Source organism: Parasteatoda tepidariorum, chromosome 6 (assembly GCF_982258835.1).
Source record: "Parasteatoda tepidariorum strain Cologne lab strain chromosome 6, Ptep-v5.0, whole genome shotgun sequence".
NCBI classification, from domain to species: domain Eukaryota; kingdom Metazoa; phylum Arthropoda; class Arachnida; order Araneae; family Theridiidae; genus Parasteatoda; species Parasteatoda tepidariorum.
The window spans coordinates 31,843,730-31,866,774 of NC_141760.1; the positions used below are offsets into that span (position 1 = coordinate 31,843,730).

At 31.3% G+C, this 23,045-nt stretch overlaps 1 protein-coding gene across 1 annotated transcript; it reads left to right on the top strand.

The window, feature by feature from the left end:
* The first annotated feature begins 7,629 nt into the window (after nucleotides 1-7,629).
* Nucleotides 7,630-12,759, top strand: LOC147807760 (uncharacterized). The gene is made up of 3 exons (XM_087166802.1): nucleotides 7,630-8,013; nucleotides 8,134-8,228; nucleotides 8,862-12,759. Exons 1-3 carry the CDS (start codon nucleotides 7,630-7,632, stop codon nucleotides 12,757-12,759), a joined length of 4,377 nt encoding a protein of 1,458 aa, XP_087022928.1.
* Nucleotides 12,760-23,045: the final 10,286 nt, after the last annotated feature.

The following is a 23,045-nucleotide window of genomic DNA, read 5'->3' on the forward strand; positions in this document are numbered from 1 at the left end:
GCTCTGAGACTTATCGTATTGTTTGAGTAGAAATAAAATGGAAAAAAAGCACTTTCACAAAAAATGCAAAATTTCTTACTGTTTGAAATTTTGTTAATTACTAAATTAAATTAATTTTTGCTAAATTAAATTTATTTTTACTAAATTAATCAATATTCTAGTTAAGAAGAGTTGTGTAAAAAAATTACGCCAATAGATATTTTGGCAACAAAAAAAAAATGTTTTATAGATGGAACAAAAGTTTCATTATTTATTTCGCCGCTATGGAAACCAAATAATAGCATTTTTTGCACATAAGCCATTATTCTTTATGTGTACATTTAAGAAAAAAGCAAATAGATACATTATAAAAAGAAAATTGTTTAATTTTCAATTTTGTTATTCGTAATTCAACTCTATCAAACAAACGAGAAAATCTTTTTTACGAACATTTACAATGCAATTGATTTCTAAGAAGTGCCTTAAAATTTCAAATAAGTACCATCGATTCATTTACAAGAAATAGTTTGATTTGAATAAAAAATGAATAAGCATAATTATCTTAAATTTTATCATTTTTCCTTTCGAAAATAAACACTCTTTGAAAATTAGTTGTAGAACTATTGTTGTTGAATAAGAGCATTTAATAAGATAAAATAAAATTGCATTGAAATTTGAATATACATAACCTAATACCAGTTTTACGAGAAAACACTTTTGTCTCAACAGAGTTAATTGAAACTCAATTCCATCTTGAAGAAGTTTATTGGCTATTCTCATATCCTGCTGTTATTAATACAATGCAATGAAAACTGTTGTCGATAATAATTACTTTTTTGGGAGCCAAATTAAAGCGCTATAATTTTTTTTCCAAAGTGGCAGTTAACAGATAACATATGGCAAGAATATATACAAGAAAAAATATTCATTCGATAATCTATCTACTTGGAAATGGCAGTCCAATAATGATTGAGGAAAAAAACATGAAATATAGAGCAAGACAGGAGGCAACGTAAAGCATGTCCAGTTCCTTCTGGTTGATACACTTTCAAACCACGAGAGTTATTGGTTGACAGTTTAACTTTTTGAGAGATGTTTATGGACAAAATCGCGGTCAGAGAAAAGCCGTTGCATTGTCACCATTTTATCTCTAGGGCACTCAGGAATCGTATGGCCACACCAGGGCTTATAGCCGCTTCTAATGGCAACACAAGGAAATAAGGAGCATGTTAGAATCCTTTTAATTATCATCTGAATAGAATAACATGCCAACTACTGGTTAAAACAGTAGCTTCTTTTTTGGCAGAAAGTCAGCCATTTCGTCCCTAGCTTACTAGTATTTACGTTACAAATGACTTAAAATGGAACACAAAAGGAAATGTCTTCATAAACCTAAAATTGTTATGCATTCAAGCACAAGAAGATTTGAATCGTCGATGGAGAAACGGTTTGTACAATCTGCCTTGCGTATGATCGGTTACTATCAAAGTCGTCGCAGAAAATCAATGAATTATCTCAGAGTTTTAGATTATACTAAAAGATTTTTTACTCTCAGCAGCATCTTCATTCACATGGCCAGTTTTTATACAATTATAATTCTCATTTTAAATGACAGGAAGCACGGTTTGGCGAAGCTTAACGTTATTGCAATGATTTGTTCAACTCTGTCACTCGTTATCTGGCACTACATGAGTTTTCAATCAGACAAAATTGGAAAATTCTTAAGCAAATTTTCAGTTATAGAAAAAGTTTATAAGATGGAAAATAAAATTTCAACAAAGTTGTTGTTGATTTTCGCTTTTTCTATACCACTTTTATTTTCTGTCCCAATGAGCATCACATTTGCCCATAACAGAAACAAGAATTATAAAGAATTTTGGTTTTTTACGAGCAACAAAATCCAGGTAAACGCATTTGAAGAAGAAATACTGATTTTTATTTGCATGACACTGTACTTCTCGGCGAGATATTTAGTTCCTTCTTTATGCATGGCTGTATTTACTGCTATTAGTCTCAATCTTAGCAAGGCGCTTTATTATCAAGGAAATGCAATAAAAGTCAGTTTTATGACGCCAAACTTCATCGAAGAAATTCGAAAATATAATTCAATAGTTCGCTGTTGTGAAATGTTCGAAGCTTGGGTTAAATTTCCTATGCTTTTAACTTTCTCTGCTTTCTTTGCGGGATTTTATACTGGAGTAGCAACCTATTTTAATCTTAATAGATTCAACATTTCAAGATTTTTGGCTATTATTGAATGTTCCTTATCAATTTTTACAAGCGGATGGTTTTTAATTGTATTGATTGCAGCTGCATCTCAAATACCAAAACAAATGAAAAAATCCAGATCAAAGTTTCAGTTGCTTTATCAAGATTCACTCATGGTTTACAAAGCGGATTTAGTTATGCATTCACATCAATTGATTCTCTTAAAAACGCTGAGTGAAATGGAGCCTTTATACTTAACAATTTATGAAATGCTGCACATCGATAAAAATCTAATCCTGTGTTCGATTGGATGTGCCTTAACCTACTGCATGATTTTAATGCAATTACAGTTGCGCAGCAAAACGGAATAAGCTTAATGCTATGCAATAATATCAATGTATCGTCTCTCAAAACTTTTACTTTGGATCCAGTAGAGCTCAAGAAAACCTCAACAAAAATTCTACAAGAACATGCATAGAGTGACCAGGGTTGACGTACCGTAAGTTTGTCCCAATGGATCATAGAACTTAGGACAACTATTTATCTTTAATCTTGTGACCTAGTGAAGATAACAGCTAGTCGAACTAATATTCAAAACGTAAATATTTAACTTTGTTTTGTTTCATATCTAAAAAAATAGCTGTTTTGAAACGTACTTGAACCCAGGGCTCGAAAAACCACCCGTCCTCCCGTCCTCGGCGGTCAAAAATTCCCTGCGGACAACAAATATCTCGAATCCGACGTCCGCGCGGACAGCCATTTTCCCGTTAATATTCGTGATACATTTTCATTTTTTGTTATCTTACAAGAGTCTAGCGCCTCACTCCCTCTAATCTAGAAATACAGCAACATACTGCGCTTGGTGGAATTGATGTTTTCTCTGTCTGGGAGTACTGCAGAGGTTGAAAAAGACTTTTCAGCAATGAGCTTACAAAAAAACACATTACGTACTGGTTTTAACGAGAAGCGTTAAACACAATTATGAACATCCACCTAAATGGAAAACCCCTTTCAGATTTCTGTGCAGAAACCTCTGTAAATCATTGGCTTGATTGTGGAACTGGCAAACGTCATATTTGTTTCATTTAAAAAACGAAGTACCCTCGGATAAATTTACATTCCAGATAACTCGACCTTTGTCATTTAAATTATTTCATAAAAGAAATACTAGGTTTTACTATTAGTAACCTAGTATTTGTTATCCTAGTAACTACTAATTCATTGTGCAATTTATATAAATGTTTGTAGTAAATAAGAGAAAATTATATTTTTATTTATTTAGAAGCTACGGGTGAGTTTCAAAGGTGGACGGGTACATTGTTGGACAAGCCGTCCTCGGGGACGGGTAAAACTTCTGACTTTCTTCGAGCCCTGCTTGAACCTCCAACATAAATAAACACGAAAAGATCGTTACGTAACAGAAACTGTTGAACCTCTTTTTCTTTTTAATTCGAAGATCAACGAGAATCAAAGCTAATATTTACAAAGAAAATGAAACAGAGGCTCCCTCCATCATACTTCGTCCTGCATACAATCAATTGTGGCAGGAAAAGTATACAGGATAAGTAATACAGGAATTAGTAATACAGGAGCAATATTCGTCATAGAATGTATAATCGGAGCACAAGCAGTGAGAAATTGAAAGGTAGTTTCCCACTGCCACATTTAATGAATTAACACACGAATACTTCAGAAAATATTTAATCCACGGCAATATGATTGATGTACATAGAAATTGCTTAAAAGAAAAAATGCAACTGATGTGCTACAAAGAATTGCTCGAGGAGATGCTTAAAGAAACTTCTCAAATTATCTTCCCAGCAGCTGCAATGCAGGCCTTACAACTGCGGTGTAAGGAGTGACGTATGTTTGTGAAAACAGGAATCAATTTATTTGGACATCTCTTTGACCAATTCTTTATACATTAATAATATTTTTTCCTTTTGAGAAATTTCGTTGTATCCATGAAAAAAAAAAGTTTTTTGAAGCATCTTTTCCCATTCTTGTGTTAATTCTTTAAATATGGCAAATGAAAACTACCTAACTTCTCACTGTTTGTGTTCTGGTCATACATTCTATGAAGAATATTACTCGTGTAGATGCGTTCTATTACCCAGTAAAGTTTTGCCGTCTTGTTCAGAATCACGATGTATTTTGTCATCTAAAAATATTTGACATTCATAAAATATTTATATAATGTTAAAAGAGCTTGCATAGGGCTCAATATGGACTTACTAAGGCCTATAAAATATCGGGTGGAACAGACAATTCTATATAGGGCCTTTCAAGGCAAATTATTTTGTTTTATTTTATAACCATCGTTGAGCAGCCGACAGAATTTTGAGTTTACGACTACTAATGTTCAACTCCATGCATAGCCTTTGAATTTTGAACTAATCCAGAGGACAAGGAAACTCCTGTATCAGTACCCCCAGAGATATGATTTGTTATGGAAACATGGTGGACTTTGTGACTCAACAGATTTCTTCGGCCGACGGGGATCTAACCTACGCCCTCTCGGACTTGAGCCCAGTGCCCTACCAACCAGGCTCTCCCGGCCCTAAGGCAAACTATTGGTTGATACCAGCCTCTAAAGATCCTATTCGACAGAGATTCATGAATATAGACTTTATGACTGCTACATTTCGAGAACTTGCCTTTTGATTTTCAAAAGTCATCTACCGGCTTACCAAAAATGAGAACTCAGACATTTTTTGTGCAATCAATGAGTGTTCTACCTCGTAATATAGAGTGAAATAACATAGGCCCAATTAGAATATACATTAAGAAAATATTGTGTTTTTTGTTTATAAAAAAAAAGTAGAATAGATTGTATCTCTACCAGTAATTTAAGTAATCGAATCAACAAAGAAAATGGAACAGTTTAGAGGCTACACCCATCACACATCGACCAGTACATATCAGAAAAAATAGAGGAAAAGTAATCCAATTCTTTTTATTATGGTTGGTTAATGCATAGGTTCTAACCAAGTTCAACTGAAAATTAAATTAATTATAATAATAAAAAATTGTCTGCTATATGTCCCAAAGCGCATTTTAAGCTAACGGTATTTTAGAATAACTGAAATCTCATAATTTTAACCAAAAGTCATTTCTAAATTTCAAAAATACGCTTTCTGAACGTGAGAAACTCATTTAATAACTAATTTTCCCTCATTTGTATTTTTTTTTTTTTTTATCAATTAAAATCAATGGGAAAGCCTAGAAAAAATACTAAACTTATTATGCAAATACATTTTTTCCATCATGAATGACACAAGTTATGAGAAATAGCCTAGATTCTCTTAAATATTAACAAAAATTTAAATATTAAAAATAAAATTATTGCACAAAACAATACTAAGAGTTTTTAAGAATAATTGCTCTGTTTAAAATGATTTTGTAAATACGGTGCAAACTATATTATAATTGAAAAAAATTCCGTTTGCCACACAAATCAGAAATTGCGCTTTAAGTGAACGGCATTTTAAAAAAACTGAAGTCTCATAATTTTAATCAGTTAATTTTATTATGTAATTTTAAAATTTTAATAAACTGTAATTAAGCTTATAATTTTTTAAAAGTCATCCCTACATTTTAAAATGAGCAATCGGAAAGTAAGAAACTTACTTTTCACCATTTTTAATTGTTATTTTTTTATCAATTAAAATCAATTATTAAGGTAAGAAAAAATAAAAACTCATCACAAACATATTTTTTTCCAAACAAAAATCAATGAACTCATGAGAAATGATCTAGAATCTACATATCAACAAAAAATTTAACATTAAAAGTAAAATTATTGCATAAAACAATCTTAACAATTTTTAAAAAATTATTGATTTGCGTAAAATGATTTTGTAAAAGATGAAGTTTTGAAAATTTCAAGCTTATCACAAATGTAATTTTCCTTTACACGCAAGCAAACACAAGAACTGTCATTTTCTAATGTTTGAAAGAAAATCCAGTTGAATGTTTTTTTTTTCAAAAATTACTTTTTTATTGATTTTTCGGAACATCAAATGGGGTTTGCCAGATTTCTTAAACAATTCATTTTTTTCATAACTTTGTCAAAACTGCTGCTTGTTTATTCTAAACTCATAAACTCAAATAGAATTAGACAGCACTTTAAAGTGTTGTCCTGGTTGAAATTTAACTGAAATGGTCTTTTTATTTAAGGCATTTTTGGTGTTTGAATATCGCTAATTATGTCATATTACAGTTTTAGTAACAAGATATGCTGAACATATTGATGAAAAAATACATTATGTAGACGGTATTTTGACGTAGAATTCAAGGCGATGTCCTTAAAGAATTAAGTCAAATGTACAATGCAACTCTATTATCTCTTGAAAACTCTAACGTAATAAAGAAAGGCTTGGAGCAAGTAGTTTCCATAGAATCTTGTACTTCGATTATTTAAATTCGTGAAAGATAAAAACAATGTAAAATGGATGGTTATTTTTACATGGAATGGTGTCAAGAAATCATTTAAATTGTCATGTCATGCAAGGGTAATGTGAAATACCATCCAACTATTATTGCTTAAAATCACCAGAGTAATAAATGCTAGGATTGTTTCAAGTAGTTTCCGTAATTATGGCTTATTCAAACTAATATAGTATAAATTCGTACTTGGCTTATTCGTACTTGGCATGAATGATAAAAACAATGTAAAGTAGATGGTTATTTTTACGTAGAATGGTGTCAACAAATCATACAAATTGTCATATCATACAAGTATAATGTAAAACATGCCAATTAACTTTATTATATCTTAAAAACACAAGAGCTGTTATTAAAAATTTGGCATAAGAAGATTTCACACATTCTTGTACTCAGCTTATTTACTAATTCCAGAAAAATAAAAGAATATAAAACTGGTGGCGTGGCTATTTCAGAAAAGGGCAATTCTTATAGATTCTTTATGAAGCTAATTCTATTGTACTTGTTGCGGCAAACACTAACTCCAATTAGTTGGCGCCACCAAAAGTATTCAGAATATGTAGGTTACTCTGAGTATGGCAAGAGAAAAAAGAGAGAACTGAAAATATCGTTGAATTGGCTTTTTGAAATATCTTTGGAACGCTGTGTTTTGTTTTGTTTTTTGTTGTTTTTTATTTAAAATAAATGTTTTGTTTTGCCTGTTTTTAAACGTTATCAATCAATAGACAAGATGCCTCTCACAAACACAGTCAATCCGGTTAGGAACGACATTTCTGGCGCCCCCGGGTGGGCGGCCTTGTCTTAAGAATTGTTAAGAAAGGTAGGCGAAGATTTATTAATTTCCATTTTGAAGATTAAATATTTGACAATTTGAATACTTTTGAAGATTTGAAATATATATATATTTATTTGAATATTTGATACCAGAACGGTAATTTATATGTGCTTAGAATCGATAGTTTTAGAAACTAAGAATTTGATATTAAGATAGTAAAAATGGAAATAATAAAAAGAAATAAAACCGCTCAAAGAGCTTCATTTACTAAGGCCTACAAGAAACTAGAAAATTTATTAATTGGCGATAGTGTGACGTATGACGAAATTGAAACGGATCTTTGTTTATTTAAACAAAAGGTAGACATTTTGGAAATAACACATAATAGTTATTTAGATAGTTTGCAAGATGAAAAAGAATTCGAAACTGAATATAATTCCGTTGAAGAATACAGAGAAAAAGCTTTGAGAATTCAATTAAAAGCTAAACGTTCCTTAGATAATTTGAAAAAGAACTCGTGTGAAAACGAAATTGTTACTTCCGAAAACAACGGCGAATTACCGAACACTAAATCTCCGAAAGCTTTATGTCAACGGCTCCCCGAAGTTGAATTATATAAATTCGGCGGAGATTTGAAAGATTGGTTAACGTTTTGGAACCAATTTAAAAATATTCATGAAAATGTTAATTTAACGAAAGCTGATAAATTTCATTATTTAATTCAGTCGACGAAGCTGAAATCGGAAGCTAGGGAAATTGTGGAATCTTTTCCTGTAACAGATGAAAATTATCCTTTAGCTGTTGAAAGTTTAACCGAAAGGTATGGCCGAAAAGATCTATTGATAGATTTTTATGTTAGAGAACTCCTGAAACTCGTATTAAATAATGCGAATAAGAATAAGAATGATTCTTTAAGCTGTTTATACAATAAACTGTCAACTCAATTGAGAGCATTAAACTCACTAGGAGTTACATCTGAGATGTGTGGTGTAATTTTGTATCCCCTTGTTGAAAGTTCATTACCATTAAATGTGTTACGCTCATTTGAACGCCAAAGAAAAAATTTAGAAAGCGAACAAAAACTATCCAGTCTTGATGCGATAATTTATTTTTTGAAAAACGAAGTACAAGCGGAAGAAAAAATAAAATTGAGTAGAACTGAAATATTTCATTCCCCCTTCGAACGAAGGAACTTGACACCACCGGCGAATCTGAATTTGAGAGATCGGAAATCGTCTGCGGCTGAATTAATTAGTTATAATTCAAACGATGATATCCTTTGTTTATTTTGTTTTAAAAACCACGAGACTCGTTTTTGCAAGAAAGCGTTTTATATGCCTTTAGAAGAAAAACAGTCTGTTATTAGAAGGAAGGGTTTATGTAAAATTTGTTTATTGAAGGGGCACCTGGCTTTTTCTTGTAAATCAAACATTAAATGTTCTATTTGCACAAGAAAACATTTAAAATTTATGTGTCCTGACTTAGAATGTAATCGATCGGATGAAAGAAAACAAGATAATAATGAAAGCGAAGAAAAAGAGACTGGCACCTTACATTCGCGCGTGCATGCAACTAAAGAAGTATTTTTACAGACTCTTGTAGTAATTATTAAGGGAAATAAAGCGCAGCGTAAAGCTAGAATTATTTTAGATACGGGTTCTCAAAAGTCTTATATTATGAAATCTACTGCAGAAGAGTTAGGTTTTGATTTTGAAAGGGAAGAAGAATTTTCGACCTCATTATTTGGGGGAAAGAAAACAGAAATTCAACGGCACAAATGTTATAAAATATATCTCGATAGCCTTGATGGTAAATATAGTTGTAATTTAGATGCATTGGATCAGGAAATAATTTGTAATAATGTTTCTAGCATTAGACAAGGGCCGTGGATTCGAGAATTGAGACAAAAAAGGATATTTATAACTGATTGTAGGAATTCAGGACCTATTGAAGTTCTTTTAGGGGCTGATGTTGTTGGTAAACTATTTACGGGTAAACAAGAACAATTAAAATCTGGATTAGTCGCCATCGACACTAAATTAGGATGGACATTAATAGGGAAGGTTCCTCAGTTTGAAAACCATGATAATTTAAATATGACGGTTGTAAATATGCTTTCTCAAGAATTACCTGTTTCATTTTTATGGGATTTAGAATTACTTGGTATTAGAGACCCTGTGGAACAAAACACTAGAGAAGATACACAGAGGGCAGTTATGATTCATTTTCGAGACACAGTTTATCAAAATTCAGATGGAAGATACGAAGTAAGCTTACCATGGAAAAAGGATCATGCTTTATTACCGAATAATTATGGGTTGTCTCTTAAAAGATTAAAATCTACTAACAAGAAATTAGAAAAAACGGGATATGAAAAGAAATACCAGCAAGTTTTTGATGAATGGATAGAAGAAGAAGTGATTGAGAAAGTTCCACAAGAAGAATTGTCAATTAAAGGTACACATTACCTCCCACATCGCCCAATTATTAAGGAAAAGTCAACGACAACTTCTTTGAAAATCAGACCCGTCTTTGACGCTTCAGCCAAGAATCCGAACTTCCCATCACTAAATGATTGTTTAGAGACTGGAATAAATTTTATTGAGACAATACCATCCATTTTGGCTCGATTTCGATTGTATGAAATTGGTGTTATTTCTGACATTAGAAGAGCATTTCTGCAAATCTCTCTAAATGAAAGAGATAGGAATTATTTACGATTTCTTTTGATTGATGAACAAAATGAACTGAAGACTTATAGACATCGCCGAGTTGTTTTCGGTCTAACCAGTAGTCCTTTCTTATTGATGGCTGTCATTCATCATCATCTGTCCAAACAGACATTCAAGATACAATATTCTGAAGAACAGTTGGAAAAACTCCGCAACAGTTTTTATGTAGACAATTGCGTAACGAGTGTACAAGATTTAACTGAATTAGAAACTTTTATAAAGTCAGCTACAGAAATTATGAAAGAAGGTCAATTTGACCTAAGAAGTTGGGAAAGCAACCAATTATTAGATTGCCCGTCTGCAGCTACTGAAGCGCGAGTCTTAGGCTACGTATGGGATAAAAACTTAGACTCGTTAAAAATTGATTCTGACTCACTGAAGCTGGAAGAATTCGAAAAATTAACTAAGAGAAAAATTTTGTCCCTGATAAGCCGAATCTTTGATCCGATTGGATTTCTTGCTCCAGCTTTAATAAGACCTAAGCTTTTACTTCAAGCAACCTGGAAGACTAAAGATCATTGGGATTCGGAAGTTAATGAAGAAATAAAGAAAAAATTCAATTCATGGTTCAAAGACTTACATTACTTAAATGATATTAAGATCCCAAGATGGTTGGGAGTTACTGCCTTATCTAAACTCAGCTTCCATACATTTGTTGATGCAAGCAAAACAGCTTATTCAGCTTGTATATTCCTAAGAAGTGAATCCCCTGATGGCTCTGTAAATGTCCAGCTACTCCAAGCTAAGTCAAGAATAACTCCACTGAAAAAAATAACGATCCCTCGTCTTGAATTGATGGGAGCAACTATTGGAGCTAGACTGTTCAATTCTATGGACTCTGCTTTAAAACTCGAAAAAGGAAACATTGACACCTACTTTTGGACAGATTCGTCGACTGTGTTAACTTGGATTAAGAGGAAAGAACAGTGGTCAGTGTTCGTGAACAATCGAATATCTGAAATAAATAGACTGACATCACCTGAGAATTGGTATCATGTACCAGGAAGCCAGAACCCGGCCGATCTTCTCTCGAGAGGATGTGGAGCTAAACAACTTCTGAAGTCCAAGTGGTGGCTAGGGCTTGCCTGGCTGAAGAATTCTAAGGATGATTGGCCGATGACAGTAGCTAATGTTAATGAAGAGGAAGTTGAAAAGGAAAAACGAAAGACTGTTGTTTCGGCTATCAATGTAGACTCGGAATCCATTGCAACTACTTTAGCATCCAGAATTTCGAAGTTTTCTAAGATAATCAGAGTTGTAGCATGGTTGTTACGCTTCCAACCAAAAGCTAAAGATTTAAGAAATAATGTTGATTTAACGCAAGAAGAAATAAGAAATGCACAAAAGACTCTTCTGCGGTCCGTACAAAAAGAGTGCTTCAATGACGAAGAAGGTAAAAAATCTTTGAAAAACTTTCAAGTGTTTTCAGATCATGAGGAGATACTTCGATTAAAGTCTAGACTTTTGAATGAAGATGAGACTCCTGAATTCATTGCGCCTTTGATTCTTCCGTCAAAGCATCTTGTTGTCACCCGACTTATTGAACAAGAACACCTGTTGAATAAACATGCAGGAACGTCCATTCTTCTAACAATCCTGAGAGAGAGATTTTGGATTATAAAAGGTAGAAGAACTGTTCGCTCCGTTATTGGAGGATGTGTCACCTGCAAGAGACAAATGGTTAAAAATCTTGAAGTACCATTTCCACCTCTGCCTCCTGATCGAACTAGATTATCGGCTGTATTCGAAGTGTCCGGTGTCGATCTGGCCGGACCTTTGATGACCAAGACTAATGAGAAGGTTTGGATCGTCCTTTTCTCCTGTGCTGTATATAGAACTGTTCACTTAGAGCTGATACCTTCTCTTAGCACAAACGCTTTTGTTCAAGCATTACGGCGTTTTATTGCTAGAAGAGGTAAAGTAGCTACACTATACTCAGACAATGGTACCAATTTCACTGGCCTCAACGCCTTCTTAAAGCGCCTTGATTGGAACAAAATCATGAAAGAATTTGAAGTTTCCCAAATCCAATGGAAATTCAATCCACCATCCGCCCCATGGTGGGGAGGATTCTGGGAAAGATTAATCGGAATTCTCAAAGACCTCTTAAGAAAAAACTTGGGACGGTCATCTCTGACTCATGAAGAACTCTCAACTCTTGTTTGTGAATGTGAGTCGATCATGAACAATAGACCTTTGACTTATGTGTCTGAAGAACCAGATTTGAGAGCTTTAACACCATCTTCATTCCTTCAAGACCTCCCTACTAACGACGTAGCCGACTTAGACAAAATTGACAAAACTAATTTAGACAAGAGATACAGATATGTTCAAAGATTGAGAGAAAGACTAAAAGAAAGATTCAGGATCGAATATTTAGGTTTCTTGCGTTCATCTGTTTCCAAGAGACTTGACCAAATAAATATTGGAGACATCGTCCTGATTGGCAGAGAAGACAGAAAACGAATTTTCTGGCCGTTAGGAAAAGTTATTGAGCTGTTCCCTGGAAGAGATGGACGAGTAAGACTAGTCAAATTGAAAACGGACAAAGGGACTTTACTAAGACCTATTCAAAGACTATATCCCTTAGAGGTAACTGAAGATGCCAGTGAACATTAAATAACTATGAACATTTTTGGACGTTAAATACAGATTTGTATGTTTTAAAATTTTTTTAAATTTTATAACATAACAATTGTATGTCTGCCATAATTTTAGTATTTTTTTTGTAATTTATTGTGTTGAGTTTTCTCCTACATAAAACTCAAGTGGGGAGAATGTTGCGGCAAACACTAACTCCAATTAGTTGGCGCCACCAAAAGTATTCAGAATATGTAGGTTACTCTGAGTATGGCAAGAGAAAAAAGAGAGAACTGAAAATATCGTTGAATTGGCTTTTTGAAATATCTTTGGAACGCTGTGTTTTGTTTTGTTTTTTGTTGTTTTTTATTTAAAATAAATGTTTTGTTTTGCCTGTTTTTAAACGTTATCAATCAATAGACAAGATGCCTCTCACAAACACAGTCAATCCGGTTAGGAACGACAGTACTCGTGGTCTTACAAGTAAGCATACATTTCTGAAAAAACTTTACCTTCAGACTTTTTAATGTGTGTGAAACAATATTATATAGTTGTGCAGTTTCCGTAAGACAATGCAGTTTCTGAGCAAGTTAAAAATTTCAACTTATTTAAGTTCTAATTTTTCAAACGAAAAAGATTTTGCACAATCTGTACTGCCCATGATTGGATATTATCGAGAAGATTTTGAAAAAGCAACTAATCTTTCGACAATTATGGTTAACGTAAAAAGGTTTTTCACACTCGGTAGTATATTTATTCATATCACGTGTTTTTATACCATTGTTATTCTTCTCTTAGAAAAGATGAATAGTAGTGTAGAAAAACAAAACGTCATTGGAATTATTTGTGCAACACTATCAATCATCATTTGGCATTATATGACGCATCAATCTAGAAAAATTGGAAATTTTTTAATTAAGTTTTCAACTATAGAAGAAGCACACAACACGAAAACTCCATTTTTCGCAAAAGTCTTACTAATATTCTCTATTTCAATTCCACTTTTGTTTTCTGTATTGATGAACATTACTTTTGCTTATCACTACAATCAAAGCTATTCGTCATTTTGGTTTTTTAAAAACCACATAGTAAAATTCGGAAGAGTTTCGGAATACTTCCTGCTTTTCATTTGCATGGCAATGTATTTCTCAGGAAGAAACACAATTCCTGCTTTATGTATGACCATATGTAGCAGTATTAGTCATAGTCTAAGTAAAGCCTTGAATCATCAGGGTAAAGCAATAGAAAAGAACTTCAGGAAACAAACATTCCAAGAAGAAATTCGAAAATATCATTCCATCGTTGATTGTTGTGAAATGTTCGAAGCTTGGATAAAAATCCCGATGTTCTTGATTTTTTCAACTTTTTTTGCAGGTTTGTATACAGGTTTCGCCATGGTCCTTGATCAAATTGGTACAGTTCCGGGAAAAGTTGCGATTGTTGAAACTGTTCTAACAATTTCAACGAGTGGTTCGCTTTTAATTGGGCTGATTGTATTTGCTTCAAGAATACCTCAAGAAATGAAACATTCAAAGCTAAAATTTCAGCAACTTTATCGGAATTCACTTTTGGTCAGTGATACTTATTTAGCAGTGGATTCACACAGAATGAAGATTTTAAAAGCGCTAAGCGAAATGGAGCCATTTTATTTGACCGCTTATGGCATGCTACAAATTGACAGAAGTCTAATTTTGAGTTCTTTTGGATGCACTTTTACTTATTGCATTCTTTTAATGCAATTAAAGCAAGACGATAAAAGGATAACGTCTTAGAAGTCTATTCTTAGAGGAAAACGTAACAAACTAAACATTTTTAAAAATTAATTTTATTTCTTTCAATCGCATGAAGTTTGTAAAATAGCGTTGAAATGATTTTGACAAACCCTCGAGCGATCATGTAGGGTGGTGCAACACACAAAAATCTTAAAACTTCTATTGAGTGTTTTCCAGGAAACTAGATTTTTTCAACTCAAAAATTGTATCGTAAGTTTTTGAGCAATAATTTTAAGAAATTCAATTTGACAATTCTTTCAGAGAAATTTTCACATTTACACTTTGTGTAACGTGACAATTTAATATTTTACTTTTATCTAATTTTTTTTAATTTTCTTAAACCTTTATTTTTTTTATATAGCAGTTCAAATTTATTTTAACTTTCTGTTTGACCTTCCTCGATGGTCAACGCGGTCATTGCACTTCCTGTGGGGACAGATACCTCTCTATACCCGCCTTTCCCCTTTTTTCATTTATTTTTAAGGGGGGCTAGCTTAACCAATCTGTTTTCTTTGATTTTCAAACTCTCCTCCTCTTTAATTGGCTATCCCTTTTCGGGTTCTACACCACAGTTAATGAATTTTTTAAGACACTTTAACGCAGAAAAAGACACCTGTGTTTCATGTTGTATTTCATAACCATAAATTATTAAAATGCGCATAACCATAAATTATTAAATATATTATTTTTCACTTATTTTGTCCAAAATTAATACAATACAATAAAAAAGTATGTTTAACAAAAATTCTGCGTCAAAGAGCTAATCTTTTTTTCAAAAACCACGTATTAAGGTTAACGTGCATGTATGTCTTGTAATGGGAAAGTTATGTTGTTAATAAGTAAAACGAGGTGTGAAAGGTTTAAAGAACTAGATTATTTATTTAATTTAACTTATTTATTATCATTATGTATTGTAAAAAGTGTTGGTTGAACTCATCGTATTTCAATACTTATACTTTAGTAAATGTTATAAAGTCAATGATATAGTCACCATTAAGAGCTTAAAGTAAAAAAGGTTCATAAAATAGATGTCTTAACACTATCCTACATAGAAATAACATCGCGCTTTTTCGAAGTTTAGTAAATTTGTCTTAACAAACAAAATATTAGACTCATATGCCAATCGATAACATCATTTGATTTCCCCCAACAGGTAGAGCATATCTACCTTTTTCAGATACTGTTTTATTTTTGAACTACAATTATTTTTCCATCTTTGTTTTGATAATCTTAGATATACTATGATAATAAGCTGCATTGTTCAAACATATCTAGATTGATTACAGAGAAATTTTTTGTCAAGACCCTAGCCAATTATTTTTAGTGTTTCAGTTGTTTTTGAAGACACAGTGTGCATTGAGAATGATTTTTGATTTCTGAGTGTTGCGTAAGATAATACTGAGAGATTGTTTGAAATCGAGGAAACTTTGATCGTGCCTATATTTTATTAATTTGATTGATATATTTTTTTCACAACCTATTTACATGTAGTATTAGTTGATAGAGATAATAAAAATACATTAGTAGGAGTTTGCGTACGTCTTGTTTGAAAATGTTTACTGTTCTAAAAAAAAATCGATATATATATATATATATATATATATATATATATATATATACATTTCTATTTTAAATAAATAATCCCAATAAACTAAAGTGGTAAGGTATTAATTGATTAAAAACTTCATTCGCTTCAAAAAAATTGGAAATTATAAATTTCTAATCTGTATATATTTAAAGCAAATAAAGTTTTTAATCAACTAATATATTTCTAGTAATAAAATATTAAACACACTGTATAATATGAAAAAAAAAAACATATTTACATGACTAGATATTTGGTCTCTAAATTATTTTTCCTGTCAGGAAGGGGAAAAAAAGGAAATTTCACAATCCATTTGTTTCGCTTTGGAGTAATAAACCATTGCAAAAATAAATGTGATCAAATTGCAAATCCATACTATTGGTTCTCCCTTCCGAAAAAAAAAATGCACTTAAACAAAAATTTCAGATTAAAACTGTTAATTAGCTATTTTTTTAAAAAAAAAAACCTCTCAAAATAATACTACATTTTCTCATCCATAGCAATTATTATTTTTTTAAACAATATTTGTTTGTAAGTTACTGCAGTTTTAAGCGCTCTCTTGCAAAGCTATTCCCTTTATTTATTACTATTATTTATTATTAGTTCTGGTGAATTCAAATCTTTTTAATACCAATAACAGATTTTTATTTTATCGGGCTGTCTGAAAAATTCGAAAGCAGCATATTTAAATTTTGATATGCATTTGACATTCTTAAACTTTATTTCTCCGTCTTTGAGGTAAACTGGAAAATTCCGCCTCCGACATCTCAGTTTTACAGACATAGCACTCGGCTACATAAACTTTAAATTTCTTTAAAGAATTACAATTTTAATTCCATGATATAGCAGTGATCGCCAAACTGCCGATTGCGAACTACTGGTTTACTTATTTATTTTTCATTAAAAGGTTGGTAAAAAACGATATTGTGCCTAAAAGCTTCCCAAGTTATGCCATAACGATCACTGCCATAAAAGGAATTTCGTAATAACTAATTCTAATGATGATATATTGAATTTAGTGGATGGGGTGACATCTTAAACGGGTTGAAGTAACTTTTAAGTAGTTATTTACACATTAATGTTTAGATCTATCCCTACGTTAACGCGATGAAAATCGGTACATACTTTAATACGTAGGAGGTTTCGCCCTCTGCTCACTCAACTAACCAACCCCCGAGGTTGCCTGTCATTCATAATTGTTTTTTCTTTCTTAAAAGCCAATTAAAAGTGATAATTTTTTTTACAAAATATATAACTTTATGAAACACATTTTATTAGTCTGTTAATTGTAAAAAGATAAAAGAATACCAGGATTCAAAAATAATCAGGTGTGCTTAAATATATATATATATAAAGTTAGGAATACAAAAAGTGCAATACAGTAAATATGTTAACAGTTTTTATCTCATTCGTCTTTACATTTTCAAGAATTTCAATATAAATGTTAAGACTTATGTCTGGCAACATCTGATCTTTCTCTTATTTTCTAACTCATTCATTTTTTGTTACTTATATGACATCAAGTCAAGCGCGAGCTTATTAAATGTTACGAGGTTAAATAATTATTAAAAAAAATGCAATAAAGCTTTTAAAATTGCAAAAAATTTGGAACAAATTGGAATTTAAAATAAAACTCGCGCTAAATTTATAATTCAAAACAGTCCTACCATATTCATATTTCAACTCTGAAACTGCATTACAGCGGACAGATCATCCAACATGATGATCTTTCAGGAGCGAGATCGAATAGTTCCAGTGACAAAATTCGTTGTAAATAAAATTTTGCTACACGGAGGTAGGACATTTTTGCAGTTATTTAGGTAGTTGTTAGAACATTTTTAGTCAGTTTGATAAGCTTATAAACATACGATAGCTTTTAGTTAAAAATAAAGTCAATACATATTATAAATGTATTGAAATTGTTAATTTTACATTATTAAATACTTAATAAGTGAATACAATCCATCAATGTAGAGAAAAATATGTATTTACGGTTATTTGATGAATTTTTGTAAAAATTTTCCAAACTTGAGAGAGAGCAAAAAATAGAGTCAAGTAGATTTTCTGCTATTGCAATCCCCTTTTAATGGCTTTGAATTTAATTTTGGATTTGGCTGTGTCACGATTACATTTCCTGCCATTATCGTAGTCCATTACACTGTTTAAAATTTTGTCATCTGTTGAATATAAAGTCATATAAATTGTTTTTTTTTTTTTTCCCGACGATTTTGAAAAAGTCGGAGAGAAAAGTCTGTTATTCTTCCTTTCATTTCTAATGTTACACGTTTTATTCTAAAATGATGAAGTAGTCTGAAAACTACCCAAAATGATGTAAATTAAAATAATAATAAATCTCTGAAATATTTGTTATAGGGTAATAACCACTTTCTTAGATGGAAAATATTTTTAATGTTATTTAAAAATTTCGTGATCAGGAGAAATTGTAGAGAGACAATGGATGGTGTTTTCAACAGAAATGTAAACAATAACAATCTCGAGCTCGGCACCTACTCTAGTTCTGGTTAAGAAGTTTGCAGCTGCTTACTACATGTTATTCTGATAGGCGATGTTTTCAAATGGATAATTTTGTTTTCAATAAAAGAAAAAAATTAGATAATTTCTGAGCTCAAATCTGCCATATTTCATAAGATATTAATGTTAATATGTAATTCTGGTGAGTTTGAAGTGAAAAATTTGTTTTAGTTTTGTAGAGATATATTGTTAAAAAAGGTGACATGGTTGCTAGAATTTGAATAACTCGCTTTTTTGGCAGTCTTGATATGGCCTCTTTCCATAAGTTTATTGCTGTTTGTTCTGGCTGCAAGCTGTGTCCCATCTTACGTTAGTGTTAACACTTTTAGCATTGTAAACACAAGTAATCAAATACATTGTTTGCAAGAATCTCAAAACACAATGCTGCCAAATGGCTTTAAAATACAACGGAAACAGTAACCTGGAAATTTAGGCGGTACCGAGCTTGCAGCGTTCCTTGGAGTAGAAAACACCATCCATACTGTAATTAATACACCTCATCCTGAGCTCTTGAATCAAGATGACACTTTGACGTGAAAATCTGATCCTTAACCAATACAGCTTTGTAAACAGACCTGGACTGGGTACAAAAAGCGCTAACACCAGACTGGTAGCGTTACGAAGTCGGCATAAACAGTCTGGGAAAATAGGCGGGATTCGAACCCAAAACCTTTCTGATGTAAGGCCAGTTCTCTGACCCCTACACAGGCAGGTCGGCTCCGAAAAAAAGAAGACAAAAAAGAGTGCAACTCTGTGTGTGTGAATATGTTAAGACAAAATTTAAAAGTCTACTAAGTTTTTCTTCATAAATTTTTTTCCTCAAAGTTATTTTTTATTTTCTGCTTTTACAGTTAGAAGAAGTGAAAAGAATATTTGTTGGTGGGGGAACATTAAATTAAATTTCACGATCAATAAAACATCAAACAGTCACTGACCATTTTTTTATTACTTTTATACATGAATAGGCAAACATAAAGTAATTTCTCAAAATTTATTAGAGCTTTAATAAGTGCTGCACTTTATGCAATTCTTCCAACCGTAGAAATGATTTATAAATGCAATTTATTTTATCATTGGTCCGATTATCACCTTTCACTTCAATAACCACACACTTCACATAAAATAAAAGCAAACTTCAAATTCGAAATACACACAAGAAAAAGTAAAAAATATAATGTATAATCACTGGAAAAAATAATGTACAAGCAAAAAAATATCACTTCACTCAAATAATACTTAGACACAGATTTTCAACAACACAAATAAATGATCGCTTTTCACAAGGAACCAAAATATAATTTTTTCAAGTACAGTGCACAAGATAATAAAATAGAATACCTTTATAATTTTTGGGCTGAGAATCATATTATCACTTACTAAGATGCAGTTTAATGGTTCAGGGAGTTAACCTTAAATAAGCTAATTAATTAGATTTAAAAGTGTGTAAAAATTCTTTAGATTATCTCAAGCAATTTTAAAGATATGGCGAATATGCAAAAATGGATATTAACAGTAAGGGGTACAAACTTTTTCCAGATTGTGGTTTTCCCTCATATTTTAAGGGTTAAAAATCCAATCACTTCAAAAAAAAAAAAAAAAAAAAAAGTCTATGTCTGATTTAGTTAGCATAAGAAAACTGGCATATTTTAGATTGACTCCTTGAATCATTATGATGAATCTTAGTGCAAATCGATTTGCTCACAAGTTCCATTTTTTACTTTGCGTACTGTACATTTGTAAACATAAAATGATTCATTTTAAAGAACCATTTCAAAAAGTATAGATTGCAATGTAATTGAAATAAAACTTTTAATTATACATAGTTTTTAAAGTGATAGTTAAAATTATAATTTAATAAGATGTTTAATTCTATACAATATAAAAATGTTTAACAAAGTTCTTTAAAAAAAAAAAGTTGTTCCTTGAAATAGTTTCAGAAGTTATAAAAGATAGTCATAAAATAATAATTTTTTTGCTCAAAAAATAAAATTAAAAAAAAAAAATTCTAATAAGATTCAGTTTTATGGAAGAAGTAAAATATATTTGGCTTATGAAGCAGGTTTGACTGTCAAATGAGCATTAGTCAAAACTTCAGTCATTTATTACATATCAATTTTATAATGTTAACACTAACATTTTCTCACTCATTCTACATCATTTCTGTAAAAAAAAATTTTTTTTACATGGATTAATAGATGTTAAGTACTAGTACTAATAAACTACGCAAACTCATACTTTTATGATTCGAAAGCAGCAATTAGAAGTTGCAAAATATAGTGTTAGGAAGAATTTGCAAGGCTCAAGCAAAGTTGAAATTTGGTAAACAAAGGAATTCTAATAGGTGAAAAATAAAAAACATGCACTTTGCAATATCTTCATCATTTAATACATTGAAAACCCTTCATAGTAAAAGATAGCATTTACACTACAATAATCACATTACGTTATCCTTTTAAACATATTTAAAAAATGATTGTGCTGCTTTAAATACATTTTTAATTCATTTTTGTAGTAATTTACTTAGAAAGCTAAAATATTAAATTCAGAAAATTAAATTCTTGATGTATAAAAAATAATTTTTACTTGAAATAGAATTATAATCAAGAAAATTCTGTTTTGAATAAGATTAATCTATTTTTTGTAAAATACTTTCAGCTAATTGAGCAGTTATGCAAAGCACTTACGGAACAAGATATACTTTGACAAAAATGAAATCAGCAGTTAATATTAATTATATTTTATAATTAGTATCTTTATAGTGACACCATCCGTTGAAATGTTTGTATATTAATAAAGTTTTAATGCTATAAAATTGTAAAAGAATTATTAAAATTAAAATAAATTTAACTAAAGTGTAATTTTAAAACTAAACTTCGTAACTATGCAAATGTCTTTTCTTAAGAGCAAAAATATTAACCTATAAGTGCTCTATTTGTAACTTTAATAGAACTGGTTTATTGAACCATTTACTTGCAAGGTTTCATTCAGGGGATTAAAAATCAACCCTAGTGCTCAATTATAATAATCCTTAGTCAGTAAGCACTACACTGAACCAGTTATATTCTAAGTCTTATTAATGGGATTTCCTCTAATGCTCACTTTTGCTTACTGGTTAACTTTTAGCCAGTAAGCAGCACATTGAACCAGTTTGCTTAGCTTTTTTTCCTTTTAACTTTTCAGGAAATTTAAAACTTATCCTTTAGTGCTCAATTTAATGCACTTAGTCAGAAAGCATTACATTGAACCAGTTGTTTGCTAGATCCTATTCAGAAAGCCTAAAAATCAACTCCCTAGTGCTCAATTTGTTATCCTTAGAAAGAAAGTACTACATTAAACCAGTTTTTTTGCTAGGTCTTTTAAGTAGATTAAAAATTGAACCTCTAGAGCTTGAAGTGTTATCCCTAGTCAGTAAGCACTATGTGCTGAACCAGTGTTTTGCTGGGTCTCATATTCATAGGATTAAAAACTAACCATCTAGACCTCAATTTGTTATCCTTACAACTGTTTCGAATACAACATTGAACACATTATTTGCTAGATCTTATTTGGGAGATTTAAAATTAACACTCTAGAGCTCAATTTGATGTCATTTGTCAGTAGGCACCATATTGAACCAATGTTTTGCTATGTCTTATTCATAGGATTAAAAATAACACTAATGTTCAATTTACAGCTGGTTCAAGTACTACAGTGAACATATTGTTAGCTAGATCTTCTTCAAGAGATTTTAAAGTTACAGTCTAGGGCTTAATTTGTCATCCATAGTCAGTAAGCACTACATTTAAACATTTGTTTACTTAATACTCATTTTTTGATCTTTAACTTTTTGCTATTGGACCTGCTTGCTTTCCTGCATAATAGACAAGATTTTCAACATTATATAATGGAAAATAAATACAGAAAGGGAAAATTCCATTTAAAATTCCCTATATTAAAGAGGCGTAGGAATCGGGACTAAAATTTCAGATAAAAATTGAACTGGAGCTTATAATACCATCTTAAGCATCAAAAAGTCTTTTGTGCCTTAAAGGAGTAAATCCTGTGGGGGTTCCTTTCAATAAAATGAAATCAGTCAATTGTAATATCTAAGCTATATTACAATGCACCAGGCGGTTCATATAAATATGAGAAACATACAACTTCATGCAACAATAAGCTCATGCACTCCACTAGTATAAGAAGCAACATTGAGTTAAAAAATTTCATTAACAACACTCTTATAGATTCCATTCCAGCAAATTTCAGCTTTAAACAAAATTAAATTTTACTTTAAATAAATATTCTCAGAATAACTATTAAAAATATTACCCACTTAGAGTGTTGCTTGTTTCAAATATTATCTGTGCATATATAATTCTTTATTTACACTTGAAAATGGATGCCAATAATTTTAACAATTATATTTTACCTTTGGCACTGTTTATTACATTAAAGAT